Source organism: Schistocerca cancellata, chromosome 3 (assembly GCF_023864275.1).
Source record: "Schistocerca cancellata isolate TAMUIC-IGC-003103 chromosome 3, iqSchCanc2.1, whole genome shotgun sequence".
In the NCBI taxonomy this organism is placed as follows: Eukaryota; Metazoa; Arthropoda; class Insecta; order Orthoptera; family Acrididae; genus Schistocerca; species Schistocerca cancellata.
Window position 1 is genome coordinate 265,835,808 of NC_064628.1, and position 23,931 is coordinate 265,859,738.

Consider the following 23,931-nt stretch of genomic DNA (forward strand, 5'->3'; position numbering starts at 1 on the left):
CATTTATGAAGATAGGTGCTGATAGGTAACTATTATTTAAAATTGATATTAATTGATGTAAATCTGGTAATACCCACCATAGACTCAATTTCTACTATTCTAAAAGATGACAATAGTATAGCTATGAATCCACCCTATACCAATGTCATCTCACATTATGACATTATTTGAAAAGGAAATTCTGATCACAAAAATATCTCCATTTTATGAATACAATTACTTGGCGAAAATGTAGCATTTATGTACAAGTCTACTGGTTAAACTGGAGAAAAATCCTGTCTATAGTCACCCAAAAATGTGTGGACAGATACACAAAAAATGGCCACATTGTTACTTTATTTACAGCAATGAATCGAATCATCCCTTAAACAGCTACCTAGGATCTGCACCTTTCTGATCACAGTCAGTGGAGTGTAGAAAATAACAATGACTGGAAGAGACCTAAATTTTTATTGCAGAATCAGTTGCTGTTCTTAAAGCACTGATGTGAACTATGGACATTGCTCGAAATAAAATTCTGAGAGTGGCACATTTTACAACTGTATTAAAGTTAATGACAACGAAAACTGTAGTGTATCTTCCAATAATGATACTATCTAGTCCATCAACTAGTAAATTCAGTTAACAGAAATGGGAACCTTAACGAAATTATTTGTATAAATGCTGACTGTGGAATCGATACTATGAAGAAGTGTATGTATTTGCAAAAGTCGCTATATTAACAAGGATATATTTAAATAAAAAACTGTTTCACACAATTTTTATAACTCCATCAAATCTAGAAAGATGTACCGAGGCATTTAAATGGCAGTCACTATCCAACAGTGCAAGACAAGATCCCATCAAATTCGTGGTCCCAAAAACAATGACAACAGGAGAAACATAACCATATCAATGAGAATGAGTCTAGGGATAGAAAATTTCCCATTCATTTGTAATGTCTTGGGCTACATAGAACAGTGTACTGTCAGCAGAAATGAAACAATTGGCGAGGTAGACAGTGTATGTTCTCGTGATTTATTGAGGATTCAGAAGGAAGATCTAATAGTGAATCAAATAAACGAAAATGTACTGCTGCCTCAGTCCAGCAAAACTCTCTTGTAGTCAGCAATAGTTGTCATGTATCTCCTAGAATTAAATATATCAACACAAGTTATTCATATATTTAATGTGTGTTATCAGGATGTACCTCTTGTACATAGATAACAGTACAAAAGCAATGAAAGAACACATCTTGATTACAGTGCTTATGGTGTGAAATTAAATGTTCACAGTAGTTATCGTTTTCCTATTGTATAACTTCAGTGTACTAATTCACTGCATTTTGTTAACATTCAGCACCTTAATTAAATATGGTATTCTCAGAGTGAATTTTCTGTAAATGTCTACACAGAAGATGGTTTTAAAGTATGCCAATAAAGAACTAATGGCATTATTGACATATATGAACACAGTGACTCTACACATCCTAAAGGAAAAAATCGATGCATCGTGAAGGAAACATCTGAACGGGATAGGAATTCCCATATGTGATGTAGATGCGCAGACAAATAAATGATTACAGTTTCAGAGAAACTTTGATGCTTTATTCAAGAGAAAGTGGTTCACAAACTGAGCAGGTCAATAATGCGTTGGTCCACCTCTGGTCCTTATGCAAGCAGTTATTCTGCTTAGCATTGATTGATAGAGTTGATGGATCTCCATCTGAAGGATTTGTGCCAAATTCTAACCAATTGACATATTAGATGATCAAAATCCCAAGATGGTTGGAGGGCCCTGCCCTTAATGTTCGAAATGTTCTCAGTTGGGGAGACATCCAGCAACCTTGATGGCCAAGGTAGGGTTTGGCAAACACAAAGACATGCAAAGGAAATTCTCGCCATGTGCCGATGGGAATTATTCGTGGCTTGCCGTGAAGGGCATAGAATATCACTGACATACCGCTGTATTGTGAGGGTGCCACAGAAGACAAGCAAAGGGGTACTGCTGTGAGAATTAATGCCACCATAGACCATCACTCCTGGCTGTTGGGCTGTATGGTAGGCGACAATTAGCTTGGCATCCCACAGCTATCCAGGGCATCTGCAGACACAGCTTCACCTGTCATTGGGGCTCAGTTCCAAGAGAGATTGGTTCACTGATTTGGGGGAAGGGACCAAACACTGAGGTCATCAGTTCCATCTGATGAGAGGAGGAGGGAAGGATGAGGAAGGAAGTTAGCGATGCCATTTCAAAGGAAGTGACTTAGGGAAATCACAGAAAACCTATGTCAGGATGGCCAGACACAGGTTTGAAGTGTCGTCTTCCAAAGGAGAGCCTAGTGTGTAATCATTGCGCCACCACACTCTTTCCAAGAGAGATTCATCACTGCAGAAAATCCTACTCCAGTCAATGAGATTCCAGACCAAAGACGTGTCTGGAGATGCCCCATACAGAGGAGGGTCACCAACCTGACTGTCACCCACCATACGGCCTGACAACCTAGTCTGGAGTGCCATTTCTTTTCATATCAGGACCCCTTTGGATGACCTCTGCAGCACCATTAGAGCACAGCAGTACATCAGTGATATTCTACACCCTTCAAGGCAACCCATCTTGGGCTTACATTTCAGCAAGAATGCACATAGTGAAAGCTTCTGCTGTTTGTCTTCATGCTTAAGAAATCATACCTTGTCCAGCAAGATTGCTGGATATCAACCCATTTGAGAATGGGAGCATTATTGGCAGCGCCCTCCAACCATCTCGGGATTTTGATGATGTAACGCGCCAATTGAACAGAATTTGGCACAATATCCGTCAGGAGGAAATCCATCACCTTTATTGATCAATGCCAAGCAGAATAACTGTTTGCTTAAGGACCAGAGGTGTACTAATGCATTACTGATTTGCTAAGTTTGTGAAGCTTTTTCTCTTGAGCAAATTATCCAATTTTTCTGGAACTTATAATCATTTGTTTGACTGTAGCGTACATCAGAGCTATCAATTTCCATACCATACTGATAATTCCTTCATGGTGCATCGTTCTTTTTGTCGTAAAGTGTATTATATCAATTGTAGTCGACCCTATTTCCAAGAGTCACTTAATGGAATATTATAATATTTTCATCAGCCATTTTAGACACATCTTTCGATCAGGAGTAAAAACTGTTCACATAATTAGTTTCAAATCCTCATGGTGAGCAACCCATAGTGCAGAGGATGGCGATTCAAAAATGCGCAATCATGTTTGCTTTCTGCATGCATCATCTGAAATGGCTTGAAAACTGGCCTCTAAGAAATTTAATATTTGTTTAAGTGACTTGCTGCACCTGTAAATGATAAAGGACTATTGTTTTTTTACGTTTTTATGCCGTTTCAAACTGTTTACTGAGCTGTTAGAAACTTAAGAAACTAAAACAAAATAAATCAGTGACGGCAGCCAAAACATAATGAAGCTATTTATTCCTTTATCAGCACTCTGCTTCTTGCCTTACAAAATTGCCACTACCTAATACTTTGGACATGATGCATGATATACAGACCATGCAGTTAAATGCTGAACACGCAGTTATCAGTTCGTAAAGTGGAGTACTACTGTGGCACGTTATTTTAACAGTGCTCTCTAAAGTCCCCAAATAGTCAGTTGGTTTGATAGCCATAGACAGTGGGATTCGAAGGTATGTGGGAAATCTTAAAGCGATTACTGTAATTTTTTGAAGTTTGTTCACATATATTGGAAATATGAAATTCTATGGAACTCCTATTCGTTGAGCTAACTGTTTGTTGGTGCTTTTGTCTTTCATTATAGTATTGGCCATGTTCTGGATTCATTGTTTCTAGATAATTGGTACATACTTAGCTGTTGTTATCACTTACGAAAGTCCTGGACGCTAATGAATGAGATCAGTATCCGACGCAGCACTTTCAAGTGCGAATGTTAGTACTGCAGTTTTAATGTAAACGCAGTTTTTAGTAACGTAAGTATGATAAATATGGATTACGAATTATTAACAGTTATGGTTTGTAGACGAACAGATAGTTAGAAGCAACATGGGGAAGTTAAGAACTGTAAATTTGCTGTCGAAATAAGTTATTTGTATTAGTAAATGGATATACTAGTTTTGATGTCGATTTCAGTGTCTGAATAAACTGTACATAGAGCATCGTGTGGTGGTGGCCTGTATGTTTGCTGCTTCGAAGGAAAATTTTATGGTGTTCTGTATGTTTGTTGCTTCGAAGGAAAAATATTTTCATAAGTAAAGTAATGTAAAAGTATTCGACGGTGAGAAGTAGGTTACTTTTCCATTGTTGAATTTATTTATTCGTTGCGTTCTGACACTAAGCCGTGGGTTATATCTTTATGTGAGGTTAGTGCTTTGGACCGCTTCTGCTTCCTCTGGCCTTTCTACCCCCCTCGAGGTAAGAACGTGGAATGAGTTTCGTATTTAAAGGTAAACTTACGTGGGATAACAGTTAATGGTATTAGCAGTAATTGATTCACGCATTGACTATATATAGTTCGTATGTTATTTGCCTTGCTGTTTTCTGACTGTAATTTTTGTTTACAGGTCACCGGCTTACCTCAATTACCCCACATGTTGTAAGCATTGGAACCAACGTCTACAAGTTTCACCAAAGAAAAGTAATTGCAGCGAATATGTAAGTAGAAAACCACCGGTTAACTTCTTTTGTACAGTGTAGTGTAACGAACCTAAAGTACGCGTTTTTTCATATGTAGAAACTCTATCATAGAATTGGCATCGCACTTTCACGCTTTTCGGTGTATCAGAACCCGACACTTTCACGCTTTTCGGTGTATCAGAACCCGATTCAGGAACCTGTATAGACTGATGACCTTAGAAGTTAAGTCCCTTAGTGCTCAGAGCCAGGAACCTGTATAATATAATTGTCTTATCATGTAACTTTTATCCATTTTTGTGAAACGCTGGGTGCGCTACATTTCCTCATCTTGGGATAGCTTTCTTATCATTTTGGCTTCGTTGGTAATATATTTTAGGTTCCTTGCGTTTACTTTGCGGTTGTAGCTTTTATGACGAAAATGCATTAATAGGGTGCAAACATGATCGGGCTTTCTTTGAAGTTTTCCATGCAGTTTTGCTGTGGAAGTATAAAGTTCCACCAAAACATATTCATCTAGAAAGATTCATTCATTGGGTATGAAATAGTCACTGACAGAGCGAATTACAAGGAACTGTTAGAAATGTTATAGTTACTTAATAATACAGTGAAATAGCAGTTTAAATTAAACCATGACCAATTTTTTAAAAAGGGAACAAAGAAATCGCTGAACAAAGGAAGAATATTAATTTCCTGCATGCCACACTGCACATACAAAATTCGTTAACATGGCTTTGTTAGCTCTATTATGTTGTCATTGCCATCAATACGTCCCAACCTGATTTACAGTAGGTGTGAGGATGTGGCAACCCCCATTGCTCAGTTGAAACCACTACAATTGGCCACTGGAGAATACCAAATACATACCAAAATGGGTAAGGACAGGGAACATGACGCAACACACCACTCTACATTAGACTAATCATCCATGTGGAGATAAATGATTGCCATAAAAGGCTACACTGATGTTTGAAAGAATAATGGAATTAAGATTATTTCATCATTGCATAATCTCAGTTAATGAATATACAATTGTTGGACTTCATTGTAGATTGTGTTCTTTTCTCTCCACTTAAAGCACTAGCATTATCAGTGTAAATTTTTTACAATGTTCTGGCCTTGTGGCTAAATCAGTTGGTAATAAAAGCAGAATCATTCTTTGGCCTATTCAGTTTTAGATGTAGCTTTAATTTAGGCAACTGACGTGCCCAAGGTATTGGCCCCACCACCCTACTTTGCCCCAGTAGTGGTTGTTGAATGAACTGTTTTGCTTGTCACCGTGAAAATCGGCATCACCTTAAATTCTCAAATTGACATCTCTAAAATGTGACTTTCAAACATAGGTATATTCCAGTCGTCAATAGCTGGTTTTTCCAGAGTACAATTAGATTTTGTCACAAGAGTAATGGCTGGTAGAGTTGCTACTGGAGATTACAGAAAACATCAGATTGCCTCACAGTAGAGGACACAAGACTTCATCTTGATTGTTTTGTTGGTGTCCAATGGAAACTGAAATCCTAGTGGATCTGCCATTCAAAGTGATATTGACTTACCATACTCCATCTCCATTTTGCTTTATTTTTATGCATAGGAAACTTCAGTGGTACCTGTTCTAAGAAAATCGTGCTGTAAAATGATGAGAAAGCAGTAATTTTGTCCCAGTCACTACCAAATTAACTAGACATAGTTGTCCGTAGTTGCGACAACATATGCAGGGATTTGAAGCATTGTACTGAAAACCAGCTTTCATCATTATTTCCATAAAAATTTGTTCCAGAAATTTGGTGCTTGAGTCCTTAACTCCATAACATTTTTTTTTTTTTTTTCCAAAATTGTTCCAAAAATATTTTTATTGGTGGAAAAATAACATTTAATAGATGACATTACATATAAACATATTAAGATAGCTTATAATTCTCAAAATATTGAGTTTATAATTTTTGAAGATTATCCTGAGTATATTCGTGCACTGAACTTTGACTTAAATATCTTGAAACTTGAAGTTATTTTTTAGAACCCTTTTCTGTGAATGTAAATCTTGGAGAAGCTGGCTTTAGCACAGTGGATGTATTTATCTTGCACAACTAGCGAACATTTTTCAACTGACAAAACGACATTACTTTGATCTCTAAGGCTGGTATTACACGATCGTATTTCTTTGATAAGGATTTGATCAAATATATGATAAAATATTTGTCAAATTTGTTGGACAGAGATATTTGACGTGGCACTAGAAAGGTGTAGGCCTATTACACTATCCTCGTATTTCTTGTCAAAATTAAAGAAGGCTGACAACAATAACTTGTTATGCGCAGCAGTTGCATGTACCACAATCGTATTGTATGTGCATTTGGAAGAGAAAGGGGGGGGGGGGGGAGAAACACACTTAGGTGAAGCTGTGGGTTTTAAGAGTTGATAAAAGCATTCAGCAAAATTTATTACATGAGCTTCTAGTGGAGGATGCCAAATCCTACATAAATTACTTAAGAATGGATGAACATGCATTTCAGTATTTGCTCAGCAAAGTGTCTTGTCATGTCAGAAAGCATAATACTCAGTTAAGAACTGCTGTGTCTTCTGCAGACAGGCTTACAGTAACGATTCGAATTTCTTGCTACTCTAGCTTACAGTAGAGTACTCGAATACCACAATGCACGTAAACTAAAACAATACCTGAAACGTGAAGCAATTTATAAAGCGCTAAAGGACCAGTATCTGAAAGTAAATAAATCTTCAGTACACTACATGTGCATTAAGAACAATTTTTACTGTAGATCAAAGTAGTAATCACATTTTGTGTCCCACAACTAAAAAATTAATAGAAATGTATGAAGCTGATTAGGCACTTTACAATGTGGGGCATTCTGAGTACAAAAATAGATTGACTGGAGAGCTCAGAAATACATACAAAATGAAATGAGTATGTTGATATGTACTTTTGCTTTTTTGTGAGAGTAGCTTGAGTGGAGGCCATTGATTTTCTTTTTTATGCAGTCAGCTGTGCATTTGGGTCACATGTCACAGCTAAAGACCTCCACAATTCAGTCTTCTTAATCAATTTTTGTAGTCGAGGTGCCTCGCGTTGTAAAGCGTCTTGTCAGCTTCATACATTTTTTGTTTGACAGGCGAGTTTTGATAAAGTTTTCTATTACACCATGAAATTTCTTTAACTAAAATGACATATCAACTTTAACATAGAAATACAAACATACACACAAAATTCTAGCTTTCGCAACCAACGGTTGCCTCGTCAGGAAAGAGGTAAGGAGAGGGAAAGACAAAAGGATTTGGTTTTTAAGGGAGAGGGTAAGGAGTCATTCCAATCCCGGGAGCGGAAAGACTTACCTTAGGGGGGAAAAAAGGAGACACACACACACACACACACACACACACACACACACACACACACACATATCCATCCGCATATACACAGACACAAGCAGACATTTCCCCCTGAGGTAAGTCTTTCCGCTCCCGGGATTGGAATGACTCCTTACCCTCTCCCTTAAAACCCAAATCCTTTTGTCTTTCTCTCTCTCCTTCCCTCTTTCCTGACGAGGCAACCGTTGGTTGCGAAAGCTAGAATTTTGTGTGTATGTTTGTGTTTGTGTGTCTATCGACCTGCCAGCGCTTTTGTTTGGTAAGTCTCATCATCTTTCTTTTTAGATATCTTTCCCACGTGGAATGTTTCCCTCTATTATTAACATAGAAATATGATGATTTGCCAGGGTTTTGATTCTTCTGGAAAACCTGAAATTCTCAGGGAATTAAATTTTGCCTGGAAAAATTGGGGAAATCTCAGTGATTTTCAGGAATTCCATAAAATCTTGGGTTTCTAACTTCACATTGAAATTCAATTTTATTGAGTTCCATAAATCAGTTATTTAAAATACCTAATATTTCAAACAGGGTGTATACAACCCAGGACAACCAGGAGATCTGAGATAAACTCCAGATTTTTTTTCATCTGGGAGAAAAGCTGGGAATTTTTTAGAATTCCGAGAATTTTTGATTGTTTAGTTTTCAGTTAAATTTCTGTAATTTTGACTGATAGGAACAAATACTCTAACAAAGTATATTAGTATATCTCTACTGCAGCAATAAAACACGAATGAGAGAGAAAAAAAGAAAATAAAACTTAAGTTGCGAAGAAAATGTGCCATATACAGCAAAAAAAAAAAAAAACCAGTTCTCGTACAAGTGTCTGCCAACAACAAAATGTGTCAAATGCTTTAGGAAAACTGTGCAATGCTTCATAACAAGAAGTTGCCTCTGAAGAGTGTGACGTCACAGCTGTTTACATCAGATACGTTTCAGCAGTGCGAGTGAGCACAGTTAAGTATGGGTAATACCTTCTCCTTCTTCTGGCTACAGAAATGTGACTGTTAGCTGTATAAGCAGTTGCAGCAAGCGACCAAATCCTACACAGATAAATTTTACTGGCACAGCCAAGCTGCCAGGTTCACGTATGTGAAACAGGCCTGGATATAGGAGGTGGGGGGCAAACTGGGGTATCAGCCCGGGGTGGTAATTTCGGGAGGGGGGGGGGGACACACCTTGTTTCACAAAGTGCCTAGCATCCAGCGCATGTGGTCTATCGATTATTTATGATTCTGAAATGCATTGCTGTTGGTTTCTGAACATATTTAATAACATTCTAAGTTGATTTTCAAATGTGTGCATCGTGTACGTGATGTCTCTGCGAGAGGAATACCCGTCACATCTAGAAGTAAGCTTTTCTGCAGCCAAAAGGGAATGGGGTCATACGAGCTGAGCGGAATAAAGCCGAATTGGTGAATGCCAATTGCTTTTTATATAGTTGACTGGGCAGTTTTTATAATTACTAGCCAAATCCATAGATTCAGACTACGTGAGGAAATAAATGACTAACAGTAATAACAGTTAAGAAATATTACATATTATCTTCTCGGTGTATCCAAGAGAAAGAAATTTTGACAAAAAAAAAAAATTGGCCAGACCGCCAGTTATACAGTCCCCGGCTAGTAACCGCTAAAGTTCTATTCTGGGAGCAGCGTGGAAAACTCATTGTATGAATACGTAATAACACTTTACCGGAGAATAAACATGGGATAACTAAACCGGTAGTTCTGTCAGGGTTTGCGAAGTTAACCAGAGAATAAGTTCTGGCACAGGCAGGAATAGTTACAGAATAAGTGATGCCTTGATTGTTTGTTAGAACAGGGAAGAAGAAGAAGAAGAAGAAGACGAAGACGAAACGGGAACACTGCACAAATTGTGGAAGAATATGAACATTCCAAATTTACATTAAAATTTTGCACTACTACTTTTTGATGTCGTGAAATGTGAAACTATTTCCTAACAAAGCTTTTTGCTTGTAGTAGGCCTAATAGGCATTTGATTTTTGGTACTTAATGAATTTATGAATTTTATTCTGATGTGTTAATAGAAATAACCATATGTGCCAAAACAGTTTCATTTATTTGATATGTGTTAGTTGCTGCAATATTAGGCAAGCCTATTTCGTTTTATCTAGCAGACACATAATTAGATAAAGAAACTGGATCAGTTTAGGGTACTATTTATATTAACAGCTTTTTCAGTATTACACGACGACAGTGTCCCCCTTCGGGTCCGGGGTAAGAATAGGTCCGATGTATTCCTGCCTGTAGTAAGAGGCGACTAAAAGGAGTTCCTCCCCCTCAAGGGGGTAGCTTGCACCTGCGTCCGGAGAAGGACGGTTAAACATCTTACATTTGTGGTCATTTTGGTTTTTCGCTTATTCTGGTTTCTTCCTTCGTTTGTTTCCTCTCTTTGTCCTTTCCAACTCTTACTGTCTTCCTTGCCTTCTTCTCCTTGTCCACCCTATGGTCTCCGCCTTGGCGTTTGAGACACTGTGCTTTCTCTCCCTCTCTCCCTTTTTTTTCCTATTCTTCTTTCCTACCTGTGCATGCCAGAAGGCCGACCCACGCGTTCGCACGCGTAGCCGAGGACGGGGTAAAGTGTAATTACCCACCCTGGGTAGACAAGTAGGGCCCGTGCATACCCCCTGGTAAAGGCCAGGCCCAGGGAGGGGCGATTGCCTGAGCTGACACCTTCCGACCATGTCGATTGGTCCCTCCTTCTGTTTCTCGGGAGGTGTGATCTGAGGTGTAAACATTCACCTAAGGCGGGAGCGCCCTCTGAGGGGGTTCCCACAAGGAAGGAGCGCACCATCGGAGATGCTGGCAATCGTGGGGGATTCATCCGCATTGGATTTTTCTACTTCTCTCTCGACTTCTGCCCAAAAACGAAAAATTTGACCAGCCACCAGTGACAAAAGTACTACCGCCTGCCCCAAAGTTCCTCATCGTTTTTAGATCTGAGGTCAGAACAGATTTTTCATCTGTCAACCCTTTCGTTATTGAGAAGGGTGTAGATGCCATAGCTGGACCTGTCAAGTCTTGTACTAGGATGCGTAACGGTACCTTGTTGTTGGAAACTGAGAGTGCCTTTCAGGCCCAAAAACTCCTTTGGGCCACACTCCTGTACATGTTCCCTGTCTGGGTGGAGGCTCACCGCACTTTGAATTCTTCACGTGGTGTGGTATCTACTAGATGACTCGACGGATTGTCGAATGAGGAGATTCAGTCTTTCCTCGCTGAGCAGGGTGTTACGCGCTGCTACCAGTGTCAGCGTTTTAACCACACCTGCCAGTCTTGTTCTAATGCGGCTAAATGTGTCACTTGTGGCAGGGATGCCCATGAGTGACTGTCCGCCTCGGTCTCCTTGTTGCGTGAACTGTCTTGTAGGGTGCCCATGCAGCGTCCTCTCACGACTGTCCCATCTATAAGGATGAATGCTGTATACCGGATATTCGGGTCACACCTCAGCTGCTCGCAAGCTTTTTGCTAGTAGGAAGCCCACACTGCTCCCAGCGGGGAAATACAGTACCGTCATCGCCTCTCCTTGGCCTACCGGGGAGGTATCGATGCAGACATGCAATCTGAACCTTTGGCACTACGGCCATCCGTTCAGCCAGTGCTAAGATTGCCTAGTCAACGTCTCCTCTTCTTCCCGTCACCCCTAAGACACAAGCACCTTCATCAGCTTGTGCCAAGACTAAGACCCAGAAGTCAGATGCACGGGCCTTCAAGAAGGAACTGTCCCGTGAAGACTTCATACGTACCCCGAACTCCCAGCCATTGACCAGTACGTACTTCGACTAAACGACCTTCCAAGATGGCTCATAGGAAGAAAAGTTCTCCTTCTCTGCCACGGCGCGTTTCTTCTCCTGCGCCACCCAGTGGTTGCCGCCCCAGGCCGTCATCTGTTTCGCCTGGCCGCTCTGCTTGTAGCCGAATATCTGGCCGTTCACCGGTGGAGCAAGCTCCCCCTCCCGACCATCTTAACATGGTGGCCGACGAACCTATTGAAAAAATGGACGAGGACTCTCAACCTAGTGATAGCGGCAGCAGTACTTGCTCGAAGCCAGGCCTCAGTGGCCTTCGAGGTGACCCCTTCTTGCTTCTCCTTTTTAGTTTCATTCTCATAATGGCACTTCTTCATTGGAATATTTGTGGCATTCGCTCCAACCGAGAGGACTTAAAGTTGCTGCTACGCTTGCACTGTCAGCTCGTAGTAGCTCTCCAGGAAACGAAGCTACGCACGTGCGATCGTATTGACTTGGCACACTATACCTCTGTGCATTTTGACCTACCCCCTGTGGCAGGTATTCCGGCTCATGGAGGGGTTATGTTGCTGGTCCGGGATGATATCTACTACGATCCCATCACATTGCACACTGATCTGCAGGCAGTTGCCGTCCAAAATGACTCTCCCCACTTCCACATTTTCCATTTGTACTGTTTACACTCCATCGTCGTCCGTCGTTACTAGGGCAGACATGATGCAAATTATTGCTCAGCTACCTGCACCATTTTTGTAGACTGGAGACTTCAATGCCCACCATCCCCTTTGGGGCTCTCCAGCATCCTGCCCGAGAGGCTCCCTGTTAAAAGACCTCAATCTTGTCTGCCTCAATACTGGTGACCCTACTTTTCTTTCGGACACAACTCACACCTATTCCCTTTTAAACCTCTCTATATGTACTACCCAACTTGCAGGTCGGTTTGAGTGGTACGCACTTCCCTTGTGTTATACATCTCCTGCATCATACCCCATCTCCATGCTCAACTAGTTGGAACATCTCCAAAGCAGACTGGGGGCTCTTATCTTTCAGGGCGACATTTCAGGATCAAAACTTCACAAGCTGCGATAGTCAGGTCGCACACCTCATGGAAGTCATTCTCACTGCTGCTGAATATTCCATCCCTCATACTACCTCTTCTCCACGTTGCGTACCGGTCCCCTGGTGGACAGCAGCATGTAGAGACGCTATACGCCACCCTACGATGGTGAATTGTATTAATTATAAACGATTACATGTGCAGTGTCGTCGTGTTCTTGAAGAAAGCAAGAAAGCCAGCTGGGCTGCTTTCACAAACTCCTTCAACAGTTTTACTCCTGTTGTCTGGGGTAGCCTGCGCCAGCTAAGGTCCACTCACCAGTTTCTGGCTTGGCGGTCGCGAATGACATCCTTGTGGCCCCTGAGGATGTCTCCAATGCCTTCGGCCGATTCTTCGCAGAGGTTTCGAGCTCCGCTCATTGCCACCCTGCCTTCCTTCCCCGAAAACAGGCAGAGGCGGCAAGGCCACCTAACTTCCGCTCCTCGAATTATGAAAGTTAAAACGCCTCATTCACCGTGCGGGAACTCGAAAATGCACTTGCCTGGTCATGGTCCTCCGCTCTGGGGCCTGATTTTATTCATATTCAAATGCTGAGAAACCTTTCTCCTGTGGGTAAAGATTTCCTTCTTCGTACTTATAGTCGCATCTGGATTGAGGGTCATTTTCCCACATGCTGGTGCGTATCTATTGTCCTGATTCCTAATCCGGGGAACAAGCACTTGCCTTCCAGTCATCGACCCATTTCCCTTACCAGCTGTGTCTGTGAGGTGATGGAAGGAATGGTTAACTCTTGTTCGGTTTGGCTGCTCGAATCTCAACACCTACAATGTGGCTGTTGTAGGTGCCGCTCTTCTGTTGACCATCTGGTTACCTTGTCGACCTTCATTATGAATAACTTCTTGCGGAAGTGCCAGACAGTGCCTGTGTTCTTTGATTTGGAGAAGGCTTAAGACACCTGTTGGAGGGCGGGCATTCTCCGCACCATGCATACATGGGGCCTTTGCGGTCACCTCCCTCTTTTTATTTGTGCATTTTTAATGGATCGAAAGTTCAGGGTACGTGTGGGTTCTGTCCTGTCCGACGCCTTTCGCCAGGAGAATGGGGTGCCACAGGGCTCAGTTTTGAGCATCTTTTTCTACGCCATAGCAATCAATCCAATAATGGATTGCCTCCCAGCTGATGTATCGGGCTCCCTTTTCGTGGACGATTTTACCATCTACTGCAGCGCGCAGTGTACATGGTTTCCTGGAGTGCTGCCTTCAGCTTGTATTGACAGTCCTTACTCTTGGAGTGTCGCCAATGGCTTCCGTTTTTCTGCCGAGAAAACGGTCTGTATTAACTTCTGGCGCTACAAAGTTTCTCCCACTGTCCTTACATCGCGGTCCAGTTACTCTCCCATTTGTGGAAACATTTGACAGGAAACTTAGTTGGTCTCCACATGTCATATTTGGCTGCCTGTTGTATCCGTTCCCTAAATGTCCTCTGTGTTCTCAGCGGTATGTCGTGGGGAGTGGATCGAACCGTCCTACTTCGCCTATATCGGTCGATCGTCCGCTCAAAGCTGGATTATGGGAGCTTTGTATACTCCTCTGCACGGCCGTCCATCCTACACCGCCTCAACTCTATACAACATCAGGGGTTACGTCTTGCGATCGGAGCGTTCTATACTAGTCCCGTCGAGTCTTCACGCTGAAGCCGGTGAATTGCCACTAACCTACCGGCGCGATATACTGCTTTGTCGGTATGCCTGTCGGCTATTATCAATGCCTAAGCACCCGTCTTATCGTTCCTTTTCTGACGATTCTCTCGACCGTCAATACGAGTTGTTTGTATCTGCCCTGCTACCCCCTGGAGTTCGCTTTTGTCGTCTCCTTCAGCAACTTGATCTTCCACCTTTAGAGTGGACGAGAGCCAAACGCCACCTTGGCGGCAGGCTCAGGTTCGCGTTCACCTTGACCTCAGCTCGCTCCCAAAGGAGGTTACCCCAGCTTCGGTATACCGCTTGCGGTTTTTGACCTTCGTTCGAAGTTCATTAATACGATCTTCATTTATACAGATGGCTCTAAGACCAATGACGGTGTCGGGTGTTCTTTTATTGTCGGGCACACGGTTTGAAATACTGGCTCCATGGTCATTGTTCGGTCTTCACAGCTGAACTATTTGCCCTCTATCAGGCTGTTCTTTACATCCATCGCCACCGACATTCTGCTTACGTCATCTGCTCTGATTGCCTGAGCGCCATCCAGAGCCTCAGTGATCTATATCCGGTTCACCCTTCTGTGCACCGGATCCAACACTCTTTAGCAGCTGGTGGACGACGGTTCTCCGGTTACTTTTATGTGGGTTCCTGGCCATGTCGGTATCCCTGGGAACGAAGCTGCAGATGCCGCGGCCAAGGCTGCCGTCCTCCAGCCTTGGACAGCTTCTTGTTGTGTGGCTTCATCAGATTTTAGCAGGGTCATTTGTCAGCGCATTTTATTGCTGTGGCATGCCGATTGGTTTACACTTACTGAAAACAAGCTTCAGGCCTTGAAACCTCTCCCCACGGCTTGGACGACATCTTCACGCTCTTCTCGGCGGGAGGTCGTTTTGGCCCGGTTATGGATTGGACACTGCCGGTTCAGCCACCGCCATCTGCTGACGGCTGCACCGGCGCTGTTCTGCCCATGTGGGCAATTGCTGATGGTATGCCACATTTTAACGTCCTGTCCGAATTTTAACACACCACATTGATCTTGGCCTGCCATGTACTCTGGATGAAATTTTAGCGGATGACCCAGAAGCGGCTGCTTGCGTTCTTCTTTTATCCACTTGACAAACCTGTCTAAGGACATTTGATTATGCTGTTTTCTTTTAATCCCTTGCCTGTTAATGTGCCTTTATAGTGTTGTCCTTTTTAGTTGCTGTTTTAACATTGTGCCTCGCGGTGCATTCATAATTTGGTCTGGGCGCTAATGACCACTGTAGTTGTGCGCCCTAAAGCAACAAAAAAGACATTGTTTTTTCGTGTAGTAAAACATTTGCCTAAGTTTGATAAGTTTCCCAGAAAGGAAGGCACACCATGTAAAGCTGTAGCAAGATTAGAAAGACAAAAATGCCAGGACTTCAGTATAGAAGAAATGTGTACTGTCTTGCTGCTTGTCTCTTGTCTTTACTGATTTTATGTAACCTATATTTAATGTTGTCACACAATACAGCAAGTTATTAGCTAAGAAGCAATAAAGAGTGCCCATTTTCTGAAGAGTTCTTGTTCTCTTGTGTACAAATAATCCCATCCAGTATTAGCTGAGGGTTTTTTTTAAAAAAAAGTGCAGGATGTAAAACCGGCAGACTGGGAGCAGGAGAGGAACCATGGGACATTTTAATTTCCACTGTTTTGAATGTAGTTTCATGGCATCCATTACAAAGTTGGCATTACACAGAGCGAAATACAGTGACATGCGATAGAAGAATGCTGTGTGAAGAGACGTGATAATGCTCGTTGGCACACTTAGACCAAATAATGTCTTGTAGAAATAACACCACTGGTCAGAATGATGTCGAATTGCAATGGAATATTTTTGGAGAAGGGGAAAACTTAACGGCAGAAGAAAGATAAATAGTTACAAAAGGCAGCAATAGAAGGTGCTGTAATCATAATTAATAGTGGTCGACTACAAATGACATTAAACTAACTGTACTACTCAGTGTGCATGGGTACAGGTGTGATACTGTTGGTTACGTACGCCCATCCCCCATGGCAAGGTCACAATCACATCGGATGGGAAAAATTGGTTTTTAATTGTCCTGAGGCCAAAAACCACGTAAAAAGCACCATTCAAATTGGAATATTAATTTCTGTGTGACTGGCACAAAAATGTTCAGTATGCTGTCCACCGTTTCGCACAAGAAGTTGAAATCGAGAAACAGCATGTTCCACAACTGATCAAACATGTCCAGGGTCACGTTTGGAATGTGTTGTGCAATGTTTACCTTCAATGTAGTGAAGTTTGCAGTTGGATCACTGAGCAAATCTTTTAGATAGCCCCACAGCCAGAAGTCACACAGATTAAGATCAGGTGATGGGACAGCCAAGCTGTAGGGAAATGGCAGCTGTGTCTTGACATATCCTGTCAGATGGAAGTGGGCTTTGTCCACAAAATCTTCCACGGCCAGTCAGTGTCCACTTCCATGTGAGCAAGAAATTCTAAAGCAAAGGTCTCTCTTTCTAGCAGGTCAGCAGGAGGCAATTTGTGCACATGGGTAATTTTGAATGGATACAAAGAAGGCTGTTTAATAGGATTTTGTGCACCGTGCTGACGTGTATGTCCAGTGTTTGGGCAATTCTCCGTGTACTACACGTTTGGACTCCACCACTTGTTTTCTCCTTCATTGCTGTGGCGACTGCTTCCCTATACTTGGTTGTACAACAAAATAACCCCTCTTTTTGAATTTCCGAATCAGTTTCACCAGACCCATGGCAGTCATCAGACCAACACCTTTTTTTTAAACCCTTAAGTGTCCGGAACTTCAGCAGAGTGCCACGTGCACAGTAATCATTCTTGTAATACAGTTTTACACACAGAGCCCGATCCTGCATCGAGATAGTCGTGGCGAACATCACAGACACGAGAGGAGGAAAAGCCGTGTACCAGGTGTGTTAGACAAACTTCAGTGGGTCATGCACTTGACAGGTGTTTTCATTTATGTGTTCAAACATGTAAAATGCTATTTTCACACTTTTTTCCCCCTCTGTCATAAGTTTTCCCCCTTGTCTGATAATACTCCGTTGCAACTTGACGTCATTCTGACCAGTGGTGTTATTTCTACAGTGTTTTGAAAGCTTGACTTTAATTATAATCACCCTGTATATCAGACTCTTCAGAAAGATGTGCGCTACAAAATGAACATATTTTTGAAAAGCCAATTTTTTTAAATTTTTGGTGACCTACCTCAAACGCTCGAGGCAGGGGGGGGGGGGGGGGGGCGCCACCATCTAGTATTGCCCCGGTTTAGAAATATCGGGGACTGATGATGTACAGAGTTGTACAGTCTGAGTTGTAGAGGGGAGGTGGGTAGTCTCCACGTGACCCTTGTTAACATTTAGTGATATTTGTTTCTCACGTCAAATGAACACAAAATGGATTTCTGTGGCCAGGAGCTATCAAGTGAATTAAAGTATATCCACATATTTACGGAAGGCTAAAATATGTTGTTAGTTTCAGATTGAATTTTATTTTCACCTCTCTACAGTCAAGCATTAGTCGTCATGCAGAACAGTGAAGTTACTGTTGTCTGTTTGCTAAAGAAATTTGGCTTTTATTAGTCTTTTCTGCTGAGGCAGTCAAAGTATTTGAAACAAAGTGTTTATAATTCCACATACTGGCATAGTTCTAACTATGCAGCATTTTAAGTGCACGTTTTAATCTTCTAGCATGTATGGCATTATGCCGTAATAAAGAACCGAACAAGAGATAATACAGCACTGCTACTCGAAGACAATTTACATCCGAATCTGCACATATGAATATGCACTTAGCCGAATTGTGCATTTTAATATGGTTCACAAAATTTCGATACTCTTAGAGTATCCTCTAATGCCTTGTTTCTTTTATGACACAATGTAAGATCCTTTAATGTTTTACACAAATGGGCTTTCTACATCATCATGGCTGTGCAAGCACGGTGACACCTGTTATCTGGCGCATTGTGGCAACTGCTAAAATGAACCTATTTCGAACAAGTCGCAGGAAAATATTGTGAATGTTTGTTTGAAAAGTGCTACTTCCAAAGTAAATTTCCTTATGTGAAAGATGAACCTTGTGCGAGAATGTACAATGAATTTCTTAAATTAGTGTTTGACTCTTATTTAATAATAAAGTCTTTGAGGACAACCATTTAGAAGTATATGCGGTTGCAGTCTTTCTTGGCGTATTCCACTGATGAATTCTTCTCGGGTTATCAGCTGAGTGGTGGCGTCTTGTCGCTATGTTTCAGTGAGCTTCGTTCCCCTCATCTTCTGGCAAAGATGATTGGTACGAAACTCATTGAAATGTTGTGACAAGACAATGCCACCACTCAGCTGATAACCAGAGAAGAATTTAGAGCCCAGAAGGGCAGACATATGTCATCAGAAATGTTACTGGCACATTTATGTGATGTATCTTAAAGTGTAACATGCACAAAAAAGATCATTATATGTGAAAGCTTAGCTTCTCATGCAGCTTATTTATCCCAGAGACACAATACTATATGTGAAAGCTTTTCTTTTCTTGTACCAGCACTATGTATTATAATTTAAACCACTAACTTTTCTCGTTGGTGTGTTCGCGCTACTTAAAGTGATGTTTCTATTGGCTGACTTCATCACGTGTCCTATGCTCTGAATATCTGCTGTCATCGGCTGGTGAGATCATGTGATGTGAGCTATGACTGGCTTACAAAAGCACATTGCAATCTTGATTTCAATGCTTTGGAAAGTAACTTGTTGCGTTTGGTGGAATTCGGATTTCTACTTTCTTGGTACAAAAATATGCAGTTCCCATGTTGGTGCACATCAAAGATCTTTCCAAAATGTCCCCCCACCCCCTCCAGTTTAGTTTTCTGAGGTGACGGGAAATTCTACACCGGTGTATAAAACCATAACCATTCAAAGGATTGATAAAGTTTTGCGGTTCCGAGGAAACACATACTGTCACTTAAAACAGAAAAACTGTGTTTTTTGCCGGGGACTTTTTTCCCCTTGTCTACTTATACACCCTGTCAGTGTATTAATTGTATGAATATTATTCCACATAAATTGTCGATTATTAAAAACAGTGCTAACAACCAATTATGGCTGCCATACAGCTCAGCTGAGATGAAAGAAATCATGATTGTGGTATTCCCCGCTCCTCCCACTGGTCATTAATTTACCAGGAACTTAGACGCCGTCCTCTTCACACCTGGAATAGCAAGGGAATTTTTTTCAGTTTGGTGTAGCCATATGAATCACATTCTTCTTAACTGTCTGAGCTGCTGAGTTAAATGTCAAACTCAGGATCACTGTAGCCATCCTCTTCTGTAAACATTGGCTAAACAGAACAGTGGATAGGATGAATGCTATACGTTTTGTTGCAGTGTTTCCAAAGCTGCACTCTGAAAAAATATGTAGTGGCAACCACTTCAGTCAAAACACAGCAGCTGGGCTACAAATGTAGGACCACATGCTACCTTGTGGCTGAACAGTTAACTATCAGTGCTGATACTGATATAAACAGGGTTTTGTGTTTTTAGATCTGTTCTTAAGTGACTGCCTGATGATCATGTAGGCTTTACATATGTTCATGGGGGACATATTGAACAGCACTCCTTGCCATATGGCTGCAGTGTTTTCACTGCAGAGCTGGCGGCCATATCTCGTGCTCTTTAGCACACTCGCTCATGCCCTGGTGAGTCATTTCTCCTATTTACTGACTCCTTGAGCAGCCTACAAGCTATCGACCAGTGCTACCCTCGCCGTACTTTGGTAGCATGCATTGAGGAGTCCATCTATGTCCTGGAACAGTTCTGTCGTTCGGTGGTGTTTGTGTGGATTCCAGGACATGTCTGAATCCCAGGCAACAAACTTGATGACAGGCTGACCAAACAAGCTACATGGAAACCGCTCATGGAGATCATCTTTTCTGCAACTGACCTGTATTCAGTACTACACTGCAAGATTTAACGGCTTTGGGAGACCGAATGGCATAACCTCAGTACACACAACAAACTGTGTGTCATTAAGGAAACTACGAATGTGTGGAAGTCTTCCATCTGGTCCTATCAGAGGGAATCAGTAGTCCTCTGCCGGCTCGGCATTGGCCACATGTGGCCGACGCATGGTTACCTTTTCCGTCATCAGGACCCACCTTGGTGTTGCTCTGCCTCACAAATGACCGTCGTCCACTTGCTGTACTGCCCACTTTTAGCTGCTCTGTGGTGGAATTTTGACTTTCCCAACACCCTACCTTGTGCTTTTAGGGTGGAGGTTTTAATGTGTTGCAGAGTGGCTGGCTTCTCCTTTTTATTCTCATGGTCAGCCAGCCATGGTAATCTGTTTTGTCATTTTAATCTCTTCGACCTGTTTCTTGCACTTCAGTGGTTTTCTGCTCCCCTTTTGTCCATTTAAGTGTGTGTTGCCCTTCCGTCATTTTTATGGTTTTTCCTTTCTCTCTGTTTTGTGTTGTCTGTCGCGCTTGTCTTATTCTCACCCTTGTGATATTGTTTTATTTGGAACAAAGGACCTATGGCCTAACAGTTTGGTCCCTTCCCCCCTCTTTTAAACCAACACAAATTGACTTATTTAAACACTTCATATCCTCATTATCATTTTCATTAGCCACATTCTGTAGCTTGAGGTTCAGTTTAAACTGCCAATACACATGTGATAATGAAGTATTATTACTATGTACACAATGTGAAAACTATAATTATCAGCCCTAGATAACAGTTTGCGAGTGCAGAGCAACGTATTTCCGACCCATGTGGAAATAAATATCTAAGAAATTGGTAAGACAGCTTTTTGTGAACGTTCATAACTACAGTGTGGGGCTAGAGATATAGATGAAACAGGCTCGCAATGAGATTAACAGATATCAGGAGCATGCATACATGCCACAATCTCAAAATTGATGACAGTGTGCTTTGGGCCCTTATGGTTATCAGTGCCTCAGTTATTGAATAATAAAATGAGTTTGCAGGCAAATCTAATTTTTCCCCTGTACCACATCAGACTTGGGTATGTTTCAGAAATGTCCCATCTCTCCTTATGGAGATCAGTGTCAAGAACTCATTAATTTCCAAGGTATTTTCTGCTTTTGAGATTTAGTGCTCATGGCAACCAAATAGACACATTATCTGTAAGTTACATTGTGTGGTAGCTATTTGCATTAATACTTCGTGAATTTTGCAGGTCTTTCCAAAGAAACGGGGGTGGCTATCGAGGGGGGAACAAATTTGAAGATCGCAGGGGGGGCAAAAACTTCCGGGGAAGAGATGACCAACTTGGTGGTGGACTAAGGAAACCAACCTGGGATATGAGTATGCTTTCCCCAATAGCAAAGGATTTTTATGTCCCACACCCTAATGTGGCAAACAGGTAAGGTCGTGTTCTTAACAATAGCATTTGTCTGTATTGATAGTTCGGAGCTGTAGATTAACTTGGTTTATAATTGTGTGTGTTTCATCTTGGTTTGTCACTTGTTTTGTTATGTGGTAACATTTATGTAATTTTCAGGAATAAGTTTGAAGTGGATGATTATAGACGATCAAAGGAAATAACAGTGAAGGGTATTGATGTCCCAAATCCCATTCAATATTTCGAGGAGTCAAATTTTCCTGATTATGTGATGGAAAGTATTAGGTATGTATTGGAAGAGCTCTCTCCGTGTGTGTGTGTGTGTGTGTGTGTGTGTGTGTGTGTGTGTGTGTGTGTGTGTGTGTGTGTGAGACCCTTTCACCTTTCTTCAAGAAGGGTGTACATTTAACAGATCGGTCATGTACAAATCGCAAAAATCATTGAAAGAATATGGTTATAAAGTCATTCTAGTTTGCACAATAATTTCATTGCTCCTTGCTTGTCAAGGCATTAGTATTTTATTTCTCCATTTAAGAATAACATGATTTACTGTGAAATATTAACAAACCAGAAAATTATATTTTTATTGGTTTATTTTCTGACAAGATTAGGAACTTGGGCGCTCTCTTAAATCTAACCATCTATTCTATATAGTTGACATTAGATTCATGTCATAAATTAAGTGTAATATTTGATATTAAATTTTGTAATTACTATAATGGAGGAAAAAGGAAAACATTTCCATTTTTTCCATTTGTTCATGAGTACAACAAAGACAACTTAGGAAGGCAGTTTCCAGCTAAGGATTGGCAGCAGTGGGCATGGTATGAGTGAAAGAGGGAGTGAGAGGAGGAAGATGGTAAAGAGTTACACGTGGATAAGAATAACAAAGTGATTCACTTCTAGCTAGCTATTCACAGGGCTGCTAGTGCAGCAACAACTGCTAAGGGAATGTGTTTAGATGCACCTTCTGTGCCATTCAGTATTACCAAGTTGCACTTCCTATTCCATTCAATATTGCCAAATCACTCTACTACTTGACAGTTGCAGACAATGCTTGCACCAAGTAATTTAACAAATCTGATAAGTTTTCATTGTGTGCTATTTATCTATGAATGGCAAGTTTATTTTATGTCCCAGATGTTTGAAAGTTGTTGTGGAAGTGAGCAGAAGAGTGTGGTTGCTAAGAACATTCAGCGATCTGCTCGCATTTTGTGTGGTCAGGCATGTAAGTTTTCACGCTCGGTGTGGGGATATTTCAAGAAATTGAAACAATGGTATGACTCTTGCTGCCCTCTGTGTAACAGTAATGGGCTGGTTCATTTCATCTACAGACAACTGGAAAAGGGGAGACAGAATGAGTAACAAACTTAGTAATTCTAACAAGATATGCTGTTAGATGCCACATACACAAATATTAAGAGAACACCCAAACTTTTGTTTATGATTATCAGAGCTCTCGGTTTCAGGTACAAAAAATTAATGCAAATATTGTCTTGAATGAATGCTCGAGCTTAATCTGTTTTTGTACTGATTTGTATCTGGTTTACAAATAGAGCAAAACAAGAAACTACCACAAGGATATGAATCACTATAATTATCTGAAGTGTTTCAAGGGGCAACTATTGGAAAACATGAAATTGGCCATCTATCATTGTAATGGATAATGCCACAGACGAGTATTTAAAAACAAAACTCCAAATATAGCAATTGAAAAAGTTGACATTGAATGGTTAAAATGTTAGTGTGAAAGTTCAGGGTAGTTGTGTAAGCATGTGAAACAAAAGAAGCCACAGTTTCAACAATGTGTTGAGGAAGTGGCAAAAGAACACATTGCCAGCATTCTTTGGCTTCCATAATACCTCTACCACTTCAACCCTATTGAAATGGTTTGGTCATAGATTTAGCATTCTGTGGCAACAAATAATAAAAGCTTCAGTGTGACAAAAATTTTGGAACTGTTTAAGAAATCAGTGGCCCAAGTAACACCAAAGAAGTTGAGTAATATTGTATGCTACACAGAAACAATTT

The 23,931-nt window shown here is 41.3% G+C and overlaps 1 protein-coding gene across 2 annotated transcripts in view; it reads left to right on the plus strand.

Moving 5' to 3' along the window:
• The first annotated feature begins 4,278 nt into the window (after positions 1–4,278).
• LOC126174921 (ATP-dependent RNA helicase p62-like) overlaps positions 4,279–23,931 on the plus strand; it is a 71,402-nt gene continuing 51,749 nt past the window's right edge. Inside the window, exons 1-4 of one of the 2 annotated variants that reach the window (XM_049921361.1) lie at positions 4,279–4,398; positions 4,548–4,638; positions 21,736–21,921; positions 22,060–22,185. In XM_049921361.1, the coding sequence (XP_049777318.1) occupies positions 4,637–4,638; positions 21,736–21,921; positions 22,060–22,185 (314 nt within the window). In that variant the 5' untranslated portion in view covers positions 4,279–4,398; positions 4,548–4,636. Of the gene's footprint in view, positions 4,431–4,547; positions 4,639–21,735; positions 21,922–22,059; positions 22,186–23,931 lie in introns of both variants that reach the window. The other variant, XM_049921360.1, reaches the window with a different exon arrangement.